General features: G+C 39.8%; 1 protein-coding gene across 3 annotated transcripts in view; it reads right to left on the bottom strand.

Annotated features, from left to right (window-relative positions):
- Positions 1-3,168: 3,168 nt before the first annotated feature.
- CDYL (chromodomain Y like) overlaps positions 3,169-14,151 on the bottom strand; it is a 161,437-nt gene continuing 150,454 nt past the window's right edge. For all 3 annotated transcript variants that reach the window (XM_025205997.1, XM_025205998.1, XM_025205999.1), the window contains 3 exons: positions 12,214-12,424; positions 6,003-6,146; positions 3,169-4,802 (listed from right to left, as the gene is read on the bottom strand). In XM_025205997.1, the coding sequence (XP_025061782.1) occupies positions 4,644-4,802; positions 6,003-6,146; positions 12,214-12,424 (514 nt within the window). In that variant the 3' untranslated portion in view covers positions 3,169-4,643. The remainder of the gene's footprint in view (positions 4,803-6,002; positions 6,147-12,213; positions 12,425-14,151) is intronic.

Raw genomic sequence — 14,151 nt, 5'->3', positions numbered from 1 at the left:
GTCCTCGGACCGATATTATTTAATATCTTCATCAGCGATTTGGAAGAGGGCGTGGAGAGCACCCTCTCCAGGTTCACTGATGATACCAAGTTATGGGGCAAAGTTCATATACCAGAGGGCAGGGAGCAGATTCAGGCCAACCTGGACAGGTTGGATCAATGGGCAGAGAGAAATAGGATGCAATTTAATAAAGATAAATGTAAGGTACTCTACCTGGGAAGGAGGAATCCCTAGCACACCTATAGGTTGGGGAGTGTCCTTCTCAGCAGCTCGGAGGCAGAGAGGGATCTTGGAGTCATAATTGACTCCAAGATGAACGTGAGCCGGCAGTGTAACGAGGCCATCAACAAGGCCAATTGCACCTTGTCATGCATTAGCAGGTGCATGACTAATAGAACAATGGAGGCGATGCTCCCCCTCTATGCGGCACTGGTCAGGCTGCAGTTGGAGTACTGTGTCCAGTTTTGGGCGCCGCACTTCAAGATGGACACGGGGAATCTGGTGAGGGTCCAGAGGAGGGCCGCTTGCATGATTGGTGGCCTTCGCTATAGACCCTACATGGGGAGGTTGAGAGAGCTGAATCTCTTCAGCCTTCACAAGAGACAGCTGAGGGGAGATCTTGTGGCCGCCTATAAATTTATTAGGGGAGGTCAGTGGGGAATAGGGGAAGCGCTGTTTACTAAGGTGCCCCAGGGAGAGACTAGGAATAATGGATGTAAACTAGTTGAGAGTGGATTTAGGTTAGATATTAGGAAGAAATTTTTCACAGTAAGGGTGGCCAGGATTTGGAATGGACTTCCAAGAGAGGTGGTGCTATTACCTAGCTTGGAGGTCTTCAAGAGGAGGCTAGATAGTCATCTGGCTGGGGTCATCTGACCTCGGTCCTCTTTCCTGCCAGGGGGAGGGGGTCGGACACAATGATCCATTGTGGTCTCTTCCGACTCTACAATCTATGAGGCAAGGCTTATGAGGAAAGGCTGAAATAACTAGCAATGTTTAGTCTGGAGAAAAGAAAACTGAGTGGGGATTTGGAAACAGTCTTCAAACACAGAACTTGAAGGGTATTTTAAAGAAGATGGGGATAGCCTTGCCTCTGTGGCTATAGGGGACAAAACTAGGAGCAATGGCCTCAAACTGGAACACAGGACATTTAGGTTGAAGATTAAGAACATTCTGACTATGATGGTGGTGAAGCATTGAAACAAGGATTCATCCCTGGAAAGAGAAGGTTACACAAATCACTTGACTGGGATAGTTTAGTAAAGGTTGATGCTGCCCTGAGCAGGGAGCTAAACTAAATGATGTCATGAGGTCCCTTCCAGCCTTATTTTCCTACAATCCTTATTTTTAAAATCTATCCGAGTCTCATGTGAACTATTAAAGGCCCTCTGCTCTTGCAGATCATGATGTTTTTGGAAAACTAATGTATATAAGGAAAAAGCAATGTCTGCTTAAATCAGCTTTATGAGAAGCTATAGCTTCCTGTATTTGCCATGGAGGCATGCTAGCAGATTACTTAAGGTAGAGATTTTCCAGCTCTTCCTTAAAGTGGATCAGGCTAACTTCCCTTCCTATACCCACTAGCTACTTTTGTCTGGAGAATTCGAGCTTTTTGGCCTCTCCTTATATACAAAGAAACAAATGAAAAGTAACAGCAGTGATAGAAAATTCACTACTGGAACTTTTCTCTCGGAAACAGAGTTGTCTCTGGTAAACTCTTGTAACTTGTTTAGATAAATCTCTTGTAAGGAAAGAGAGGCCCCAGAGATTATAACTTACCTATAGCTAGGGGTTCCTAATCCGAAGTTAGACAAAACTGAGGACCAAGATTTCAGAGGCACTTATAACCTGTAAAAAAACATGTGCACTGATGTTTAGTATTTGTTCTTCAGTCCATGTGAGTGTCCTGAAACAAGTGCAGAAGGCAGCATGTGCTTCTGTGCTGCACATAACTTTTGAGTATCTTCAAGGAATGCCAGCCCACTCCAAAGCAAGAGGAGGAGGAAACTCTTGAGGGTATCTACATTAAAGTACTTGTATGCTTTTAATTTCAAGGCACAGATGACGCATGAAAAGGGGGAGAGGACCATGGCCCTGTTTCTAATCAATACGTTTTCTCAGATCTGCTGGCAGCATTTAGTTTCAAAAACTTAAACTCCCTAAACAACTTGTAGAAATAAAGTTTTTACTGTATTTTATTGGCTCCTAAGCATGGTGACCAACCTGCCCTACAAGTTGTTTGTTTTTAATTAATCTTATTTGCTGTTACAGGCAAATGGTACAGAAGTATGTACTGATTTTTTTTTTATATTTAATTCATTCCAGCTGAGTTGATTGCAGGGGCATTTTGGAAGATGCCCACAGGAATAGTGGGCTGGATCCTCCTTTAGGCTTCTATACACAGCTTAAAGGCAGCATAAAGAAACCTAAAACACTCATTTTGAATGCCACAGCAATGTAAAAGGATGCAAGTACCAAGGAGAAGTGGACCCAAAATCCATAAAATCAGAGCTGGTGCAGCATACTGGGTATCTCCTTTTCATTCAATATGACCGTATCCAAACAAATTTCATTTAAGTATAATCATGGCTAAGAGTCCACAGGGTTAGTGCAAAAACATTTTGAAATATTATGAAGAGGTTGTACAGCAATTGCTCGTGAGAAGCAAGGGTATTTTGGTGTCACCTTTTATTAGACTAACTATAGTTGGGAGAGATGTTACAAGCTCTGGTGTACAGTGCCCTTCTATATCCAATATAATAAAAGATCTCTCTAAAACCCCCTTGCTTCCTGTATATTTCCCACACTATCATGGCTACAACAATACTTCTAATCTACAACTATAAATCTTAATGCTTTCCATCCAGTCTAAAAGAAAATATCAGCAAGGTTTACAGGCAGTAAGAAAATTTTCCATTTGACACTAAAGAAATGTGCCACATCTGCCATATGAACCTTGGAAAGTGTAACCGATTAATGTTTTAATCTGCAGTCTTTACATGATCTTTAATTTATTTTACTCAAATTAGCTATGCTTAAAGTGCAGTCTTCAGAAAACCAGCATTTCCAGGGTTTGGTTAAAGAGTAAGCAAGATGTTTCCTTGAGAAGCTGAACTGAGATAGTTTGGGGAAAGAAAAGAAAACTGTATAAGAGACGCACATTTAAAATGTGTTAAGAAATATTAGTTTTATTTTAACCAGTTTTCACAGCTGAATATTTATTCTATAAAAACTTTACAGATTGTACAGTTTATATATAGTTCAAACTACTAGAACAAATAGTAGGTCCCACAGATGCAAAAATACTGTACCAATCAAAGGTAAAGGCAGATTTACACACTGTACAGCTCTCCACTAGGAAGGGCAGGTGGTCAGTTCCAAGTATAAACTTCAAAACTGTACAAAAATAAGGTTTGATATTTTTTCATTCTTCATAATACATTCAATAAGATTGCAAGTGCAGATACCCAAGTAATAATAGATATCTGCAGTCAGGAATCAGTAACCACTCCTGAAAGGAATGCAAAATAGGTCTATTTACACTGGGCACTCTTTTACACCATACTGTTTATATAGTGTATATTTAAAATAATAAAAAAGCATAGACAAAGAACATTAAACATCTAATATAAGGTAGTTCTTTAAAGGAGTTTTTTTGTACTTAATAGTGTGCCAAAAGAATTTTAACTTATTAAATAATATATTCTAAGTGAACCTAAAAATTTATTAACATAAAATGCATTTTTGGTGTAATACATCAATTAAACCAGCAAATAGGAAAAAAAAAAACAAACTGTATATAAAGTAGTATTCTCACCCAGCAACAGAAGCACTTATGTAGTTATAAAAAATCAGAAAGACTATTTAAAAACCCACTAAAACTAACTTATAACTTAGGATATTCATACATAAGATATTCAGTGATTCACTAATACTGCAAAACAAGCTTTTTTTCTCCTCCCCCACCCCGTAAGAGACAGTGGTTTCTTCATGCTATCTGGGTAAGAATTAGACATGTTCCCTCCCAAAAAGGACAGAGTGTTTTCTTAGCATAAATCCTGAGCACACTCATTTTTTCGGGACATGTAGGTGAATAAATCTTTCATTATAGGTTTTAATTCTCAAACAAAAATTATTTAGAATGTTTCATTATTTGAGGTATTTCAACCTTTTTCTGAGACAATGCCTTATGTCTTAACTAACTGGTTGGGCAGTGAAAGTAAGGGCTGGCTAATACCCGTTTTGATTCTGCATTCTAATGAAAAATCATTATTCCAGACTTCCCTGCCACATACAAAATAATGCAACATATTTCACTTTTTCCCCATTTTTGATACAGTACTAGCCAATGATAACAAAAAACTAGAGCATCAAAGAGATGTTTGGTAGTGCACTCCATTATAATTTTAGTTTGTGTATATAAAGATATATATATATATATAGGGAGAAAGGAATTTTGTTCATTTTTTTTAAGATACAGTACTTTAAAACCCCCATCAATAAAAAGTGTGGGGTTTTTCTAATCCTATTCCCAAGCTCTGAGCTATGGGTGAGTTTATATTAGGTTTTCAAAATTAATTTGGGCCTCTTTGTGCCCTTAGCTGTCCAAGCAAATACAAATTCCAGTGTCAATGTGCATTTCATCAGAACTCATCAATTTTCCTCTGCAGGTATTTTAACATAGAGTCCATCCCTTGTGCAGAGCCCCAGATTTTCTTTAAAACTTCACACTCCTTTTCATTTGCTTGTTCTAAGTCCACCTTCATGACATTACGGACTAAAGCTTTGGATTCTTCAAGTACCTAAGCCAAAAAACACAATTATATTAGTGCTCAGTGACATTACTAGCAAAACAGTTTATTCACCCATAGATGGATACAGACAATTCTAATGTTGTTAATAAAAACGATGCATGTGAGTCTATGGAACAAGATGCCTCAAAGACCTTTCCATGAAGTGCTAGAGGGACTTCTCAGTTTTGTAGCCAAGTAATTAATAAAAGCTGACACATCAACCTAATAAATACAGCTTGATGTTAACATAGTAATCTTGATATCCATAAAAATGTGGACTTCAGAGATGATCTTCATGGGAAGCAGCTTATTATATCCCATATGGCATCATACTCTGCAGGACTGCTCTAAAGATGACCAGAAATACCTTAAGTTTAAATAGTAATAAAACAGCAGCCCAAGTAATTTAAAATTTAATCTTAAAATTAGGATACACTTAGTTGTTTTTGGGCTATTCATTTGTCCTGCTTAGGCAAACATTTCACAAGCATGAAAACAAAATGAAGTCTATTCATTCTGAAACTTGCCCATTATTTACCCAATCTGCACATCAAATGGTGATGGTGAAATACTAGCGGCTAGGCCTGCAATTGTCACCAGTGCACTTGAGCAAGTAGGCTTCTGTAGCTTCTTATAATTTGTATCTTGAGTAACCAACAAATATTACTTAACTAATGGCGTGTCGAGGATTTCAATCTCATGATCTGCATATGCCGGTATATTTATTTGTTACTGTATATGATAAACGTTTGGAAAAACTTGTCACTATGGCCTTATTAGGCAGTGCACTGAAGATCCTTGACAGTGCCCTACTAACTTGTACACAAAACAGCTTGGCTAACTTGTCATCTGTTGAGATATTATCAGTCATGTACAGGCAATATCACAATGGAATTTACTCCTGATAATATGTCTACTTGAAAGGTACTGTGCCCTCCATAGCATCTCACAAAGCACTTGAAGCTCTTTAACTTTCCTTGGCTCAGGCAGATTATTACTTGGTATTCTTAATTCTAGAGTTGACTGTGGGATGTGACTTTGTAACAGTCCAATATCATTAAGGAAAGGAGAGGTGTTAGAAAGCGAAACAACATCAAAACTTGGGACACCAATCACCAAGCTTTTACATTTATCCTGAAACGTGTTTCTAGAATGAGGAGTAAAATGATTAATCTCTCTATAACATGCAAGAAAACAAATTAAACTTACAACTGAATTACATGTGACGAGTTCCTTAATTCGAACCATGACTTCCTGTGTAAATGTCCCTGGCCAAAACACTTGAGAGACTAGTCCTTTTGCACAAGCTTCCTGTGCAGTCAGCTTCCTTCCACTGAACAACATTTCATTTGCCTGGAGAGAGAAAAAGTTGTTGCTCAGATTAAAAAGAACAAGACAGAAAATGTTAAAGCCACAAAACAAAACAAATGAAACCCCCCAAAACCTTTTGCATTAGTTGGGATGCTTGGACTCCATTAATCTATACCCACCTTTCGCCATTCTGTGTTGCTAAATATCATACCTCAAACACAGATCAAATCTAAATATGCAACTAAAAGAAACTATAAAACGTTCCTTTTCCCATTCATTAAAGCTGAAGTTTCAACTCACTGAAGTATTGCTGACTTTAAGTCAAAGTACCTATCATAATAGATCACAAAATTTTAAGACATTAGGTGCATCACACAGCTATTTGTAATCATGTATGCTCTAATTAGCTATATTGGCTTACTTTTTGTATATGATAAATGTTTGGAAAAACTTGTCACTATGGCCTTATTAGTCAGTGCCATTTCACTGACTAAAACAGTATCATCACTTGTATATTTATAAAGGTACTCCAGCTTTAACAGCAAGCTATATGTAAATATAGGATAACTGACTTATGTAGGAGTTAGTACAATAAACAATGTCTTTTTTCTATTGCGGTACAGTTACAAACACCTACTCTAGTATGGAAGAATGTATTAATCAGTCACCCTATTAGACCAGAGTCCTTCAAACACTTATGTACATGATTCACTTTGAACAACAGCCAAGAATTTCTTACACCATAATTTCTGGACCACCACGGCTATAATACCACTTTCATATCACTTTAAAACATACATAAATCTAATTTTTAAACATTCTATTTTACAGCAGTAGCTGCATGGGAATAGGACTGTTTTACTGCTGTTATTATTACTGATTTGCTACTTATCACCAATATCTCCTACACTCTCCCTCAAAGGGAAGAGCAAAAAAGCTCATTTGCAAGTGAAAAACATTATGACAATGCTATTATCAGAGCTCTCAGAATGCACAAAACGTAAATTAAATAAAAATATAGGTAGCTGACAAACCTGGCATTTCTTGTAAGTACCAAATATTCTAGAGCGTACTATTACAACTTCTATCCAAACACCTCAAAACACCCCAAAAATGCATGTGTTGTTATCCTTATCTCATTTTAGGCATGAAGAAACATAAGGTCAGGAAGAATTAAATGACTTGCTCATACAGGAGAAACTAGAAAGCCTGGACTTTACTGTTCCAGTTCATTGGATGCGTACTGACTGCAAGTATACCAAGAAAAGTGAAGCATCTTTTCAGTGTTGCAGAGCCAGGGATGCCACTGTACCTAGATGTCTCATAAGATAAATAGGGAATTTACAAATCTCTCATACAAAACAAGAAAGCAAATGTCAAGCAGTAAGTATAGTCCTGCATACCTATAAATCTAACTTATGCAGAAGACTCTAACAAAATAGATCAGGCGTTTTCAACCTTTTTTTAAACAAGTGTACCCTTTCTGCCTCAAAGTTTCAGCTCATGTACTCCTTTATATTTTTTTCTTGGTTTTAAAGGGGGGAGGGGTGCAGATCAAGGCCCCTGTGGTGAGGGAGAGAGTGGGGCAGGGGCTGAACAGCCAGGGCAGAGTGTGGGACGGAGCCATGAGAGTGGTTTGTCTGGGAGGTGTGGGGTGGGGGCAGCAGTTCCTGCTTCTGCATGCACCCTAGTGGAGGTCTGGGGGGCATGTGTCCTCCAGATCTGTGCGCGAGGCAGAGACAGCTGCTGCTGCAGGCTGTACTCTGCACCCCAGGGCCCCAAGAGCCATGTGATGCCATGTACCTGCTGTGGCCGGGCGGGCAGGGGACAGACAGAAAGACACACAGACACAGGTATGTGTGTGTGGGGGGAAGGGGCAGGGCAGGGCAGAGGGAAGTGGCTGGGTAAAGCCAGAATGAGAATGGGCAGGGGAGTGCATCTCTGTCCCCACTCCCAGGAAAGGGGGGGGCGGGGCAACACAAGGGCAGTGGTGCCCCTCTGTGGGCTGCATACATGCTGCCTGGCCGGCCAGACAGGGCAAGGCTCATATACAGCAGTCACCACTGCCCTGCACCGCTGCTGCCGCCCCCCATGCCGCTTTCCCGTGGCCAGTCGCATGTGCAGCTCCACGGGCTGCTGACAGGCAGTGCACGAGGTGCATTGGCAGTCTGCGGAGCTGCACGTGTGACCGGCCATGGGAAAGCAGTGCGGGGCGCGGCAATGGCGGTGTGGGGTGGTGGCAGCTGCTGCGTGTAAGCCCCTCTTCACCCCCCTGACTGGCATTTGTGTGGCCCGCATAGAGGCACCATTGCCTTTGCCCTCCTGGCCCTGCTCCTGGGAGTTGGCACAGAGAACGAGTTGAAGTGGGGGGGGGGAGGGGGGGAGGCGCTGCAGCGTGTTGTTTGGGGCCGGCAGCACCCAGGGCACCCCTCCCCCTGGTAAGGAGTAAAGTATGGGAAGGCACCGACTGGGGAGATGCTGCTGTTGCACCCCAGGGCATGCTCCATCTCTGCCCGCCTGCCCGCCCATGTGTACCCACTATGTCCTTTCTAAGTATCCCTGGGGGTACGCATACCTCTGGTTGACAACCCCTGAACTAGATGAACAAAAGTTCAACAACAAACACTCCTTTGGATTTTAGCAAAACACAGCTCCAGGTGAACTCAAACCTCCACATGAGTCGACTGGCCTGCAAGCAGATGTGGCTTTTGTGCTACCATAAATTTTTTTATGGAAACACAAAGTGAAAGCAGACATCTATACTCTTTTTCGCACCACAAATGTCCAAATTTGTGGGTGAGATAATCGGTAGTATTAATGCTGCTATTTTGCTGCAGATATCTATCTGATTTCAGGCATGGAGCATGGCCTGCCTGAAGCTACCCACATGCTCCATCCACCCCCGACAGGCCCTCCAAGGGCTTCAGGGGCCCAATCCTACATGCCCCAGAAACTCTCCTGAAGCCCCAGGAGCACCTTCTTGGGTTACTCCTGTTTGCAGAGGTGCACCACAAGTGCTGTCCTGCAGGATTGGGCCCCTTCAGCTCCAAAGAGTAGCAAGGGCCTGGAGCCTGCAAGGCAATGGTTGACATCTGTTTTGCCCAATGAAGCAGATCATCTGTGCTACAATATATCCTGGCGCAGCTGATTTGCTTCATTTGGCAATGTCTGTTTATAGCCTTTGTGTACCTTTGACTCAAAGAACTTACTCACCAATATTTGTAATCTCAAAAGGTCGTATCAATCTATGCAGGAGTTTACAAAGCATAGACTTAAGCCAACAAATTAACTCTGCATATTTATCACATGCAGTAACTGTGGGATGAGTGTCTGGATGACAGAGAGCTTGCTTATTTCTTCAGAATTCAGTAGATTTGGCTGAGGTCTCTGAATCAGAAATTTTTCAAAGAACTGTAATGGAATTTTTTTGGTCATGTTCAATCCCATTTCCAAGTTTTAAAACAGCAAAGCCTCAAACACTTAAATTAAGTTAGAGTCCTCATTAGGATTATGGGTTAACAGGTTTTGAAAGGTAATACTTTGCCACAACAGCTTTTAGTTCTTCAACCTAGCTACAGTCTATGCCAAAATGTTAACTTCAATTTGACTGAAGTGCCACCATCAATAATATTCTACTATTACCACTTGTGAAATTAAAAGCTATTGGCTATTTTCCAAAGAAATAATAGTAAGCAGTATAATTACAAGTGATAAAATGTTTCTCTAACATTTTATGAGTGCTATAGTCTCTCTGTTTGTTCTTCTGTTTTCTGCTCATTCTCAAAATTGCTGTATCCATTTAGTCCATTTCCCTGCTTTCTTTTGCTTATTTTTCTGTCTTTTCTCTGGGAAATTCTTTTAAAAAGTCAGTGCATCACCTCTGCTCCAATGAATGACATGCATGAGTCTAGGGAACAATATGACTTTTTGAAATAATATAGGAATTTCCATATTGCATCATGCGAACAGTTCAGCATCATCTCCAACAGTGACCAGTATGTATACAAACCCTGCAATGGACTTATATAGAGTAACTCATTCTCTTCTTTACATTTCAATATGATTCCTAACAGACAGTATAAATTCTGAAACACAATGTGTAATATCTCTTCTTAAATATTCACTATACCTAATTGTAAAACTGAATATTTCCAATACCCATTATAAGGACTTTCAAGAATTTAATGTAGCAGTGAATTCCAAAGCTTAATTATTATACATTATGTGAAAAAGTCTTCATGTTGTACCTGATCAACTGATGGAATTGAAATATCAGAGATAATGGAGTCTAGTGAATGAACATAGAGATTTCCTGATTAACTGTCATAAAAATGCTGAATCTCTTATGGAAAAAAAATCATGATCTCTAGAGATTCCAACACATATGCACAGAGCCTGCTCCAACACGCTGGAAATCCAGTGCGTCAGAGCAGACTCAATTAATCGAGTCTGCTGGAGCACGGAAACTGACGTGCTCCGGCAGCCTTGCTCATCATGTGTCTCTGTGCATCTCCACACTGACAAAATGGCGGTGCTGTGATTTGAAATAAAACATGCCTGATGAGCTACAGTTCAAAGCACCCCCGCTGCCATTTTTCAGCGCAGGGATGCATGGTGACACTCATACATGTGAAACGCAGGTGCTTTTAATTAGCACATCTTGCTAATTAAAGCACCTGGCGCTGCATCCAAAAGCACATGTAAAAATGCCCTAGGTTGTCAAATCCAGATAAGGTCTGTTATTTTCTGAGAATGAATGCAGGCTTTAGTTTTGGTATAGGGAAAAAAAATCCATTTGCAAAAGGTACATGAAAGGTCAGACTTCATACAGGCAGTGGCTGTCCAAACTCAAAACTTGCTAAAACAAAATAATCACCAGGTCTCTCATAGCCAGAGTACGTTGAGATGTAGAAACCAAATAAAAATGGAAAGGAATGATTACTTATTTGGAATATGCAGCATGTATGAAGACTCTAAAAATGAGAAGACACAGCAAGACAACAGAATGATGAATCTAACAAATTTCAATTGATTTTCTAAGAACTGTATCCCTATATCCTACAAAGATTCATTAATTAGCCATGAGATCTGTTCAAATCACATGTAATTAAAGATCCTTTTACAATGATGAAATGTATTAGTAAATGCCTATAGGAAAAAGCAGTTTTATAATGAATAATAGCTTGGGGGATGGGGGGAGGAAATCATACAACTAATGACATACGCTTCATACTGCTAATAGTCAATTTCATATTGGAATATGATGTGGATGCACATGTGGTATGAAAGAATGTACTGTGAAAAAATAATGCAAATAAATTAATATAAAATGATGTTTTAAACCTTTTTGTTAAACTGTCTCTTCACTTGATTAAAAGTACTACTACAAACAGCCTGCCTGACTATCAGCCAGCCAGCCTGATCAGCTTTAGTAATGTGGGTATGGGTTTTTTTGTTTGGAGTTTTTTTAAAAAACTCTGATAGGGACCTTCAGGGTCTGTAGTATCAGGAAACTCATGAATGACAAAACACAAAAATGTTTCATCGCACAATTAACTGGGACAAACCCCAAAATAATTACTGCATAGCACATCACTTGAAAGGAACATAATGGGGAAGTATGACGAGGCTTTTCAGGCAAAAGAAAAAAACTACAAAAGCCCTGAAATGTAACACACACACGTTTTACCATAGCAAGCAAGGATGCTGCAAGTAAACCAATACAGGTGCTGCCTGGAGGAGCAGTACTCCAATACATTTGTACTTGATTTAAACATGATGCCTTTTGGAGCGCTGTGGGGAGTACAAATGAGAGCAATTTTTGGTATGCCCTTTGAAAGACTGCTGCATAAATCCCCCCATGTGATAACCTAGGTATGGAGAGGGGTATGAGAAAAATTATGAGAAATCCACATACCCTCTTACTCCTTTTCCACACTCATATAGGCCTAATCACAATCTATCCTTTGGAATGGAAAAGGCTAGGAATGCATCTATTTCTTAGGAATAGCTTTATGAAACAAGTCCAGTCCATATAACACTGTAAGATGATAGGATCAAACACCAAATAATTTAAAAAAATTAAAAAATCCCCATGCAAGCTACTTACAGAAGCCAAGCCCATTATCCTAGGGAATGTGAGGGATGAACATCCATCCGGACTCTGTCCGAAAGTAGTGTATGGTGTCTGAAACCAAGCCTTCTCATTAGCCCAAACCACATCACAGAGAGGCAGTATGGATGCTCCAAGTCCAATGGCTGGGCCATTTACTGCTACAATAATGGGTTTCTTAAACTGGATAAAAGTATTCACAAAATTCCTGAAGAAAAAAAAAAAAGCATTTCATGACTACGTATACTGGCAGCAAAATGCATTAGCCTCTCAGAGCTTAGTCACAAAATTTCTGCAACAGCTATCTGCAAGCAACATTTCAGGGACCTGCCTTCCTCTTCCAGCCTCTGCAGAACCCAGTCATTGGACAACAGCAAAGCTCTTCTACTGCCCAGCCTGGTCTGAACTGGGGGTGTATGTGTAACGAGTGAGCAACTGCCAGTCAAATTAGCTGGTCATCATTAGCAGTAAGCTCAGAGAGGGATCCCCAATTTTAGGGAGAGGGAAAGTGGAAGTTTTTAAAAACTATTAACAAGGGGTACTTTTTGGAAACAAGTGGATAAAAAAACCACAAATAGCACCATCCCCATTACCTAACATCACAGATCTCTTAAACTTTTCCCCTTCCTCTTCTCCCTCATGCCCATCAATCCTCTACAAGCACCATATTGTGTACCTTAATAACCACCACATTCCCCTCCTTTCTTAGTCACCCAAACCAACAGTTTACTGCAATGCTTAATTGTATAAAGTAATGTATGGGGGTGTACACAACTATTCTTACAGATGGGAACTACCTTCAAGCAACTGTTACACAGAAATGTTAAAATTCCTGGGACCTAATTTAGACATGGAACATCCTCTTATTACCACAAACAGGAAAAGAGAAGTAGAGGTTTCTATGTTTGTTTCAACTATGCAATTTGTATCATCTCAAGACAATAAAGCATTAGAGTGTTGTATGCAGTGTGGTTAATGAAAAGTATCATACAATATTAAGTCAGTAACTGAACAGCCTCCTTTTAGCTTGGATGAAGACATATTTCAGTATCATGCCCTGAATCTTCTGCCTCTAAGAGGCCTAATGATATTTTTAAACAATTTGAATTACTTAACTAAAAAAAGCTTGCCCTTTACTGAAGAAACTAGCTGCTGAAATATAACAAGAGAGACCCCAGAAAAAGGTATATTGGCTTTTGTACAACACAGCCACCACTTAAGACAGACAGGCTTCTAGCTGACTTGAACAGATTAAGAGAAAAGTTCTCTGCATGAACGACTACCTCCCTTTGGTCAACCTTGCCAATAACCCACTTGGATTTAGGATGATAGCTTGCTCTCCCCAGGAAAATCCAGCTTTGGCCATAAAAATTCAGTAGAAAACACACCTAAAACCTGAAATAAAGTTCTCTCATTTTACTGTTTCTCAGCTCTGCAAATACTGATTTTTTAACAGGCTTGCAGAAAAACATACATTAAACTACTGATAGAGCAGCATTACAAAGAACCTCTCTGTGCATGTCATATCTAAAGACAATGACTGGAAGATTATGTAGACAACTGACACACTTCCTGTGAAAAAGACTTTGTCATCATGTCTATGACATAATTTCATTTGTAGACCTACTAGGCTTTAAAGGGTAGGAGAAATTCTCTTTCAGGAACCTAACCTTGGTAACTGCTGCTCTGTGGTTCTGATGCTATTTTTAGGGTAATTGGTTTAAAAAAGGGAAGCTAGAGTCTGAAAACAGAAATGGTTCTTCAGAACCAAAAGTAGTTGAACGGATAGGCAACTTCTCTAACCTTACTTTCAATGGGCATTCTTCAAGTCAAGAGAAAAGAGAGGAAGCTGATATGAAAAGACCTGTTCTAGAACAGAAAACAAGCTATCTCCATTTCTAGTGTTTGCCAACACAGTGATTTACACAAGCAAAG

The sequence above is a fragment of the Alligator sinensis genome, unplaced genomic scaffold (assembly GCF_000455745.1).
Source record: "Alligator sinensis unplaced genomic scaffold, ASM45574v1 scaffold220_1, whole genome shotgun sequence".
NCBI classification, from domain to species: Eukaryota; Metazoa; Chordata; order Crocodylia; family Alligatoridae; genus Alligator; species Alligator sinensis.
Note: the sequence above shows the minus strand (reverse complement) of the source record. Positions and strands in the feature narration are given on the sequence as shown.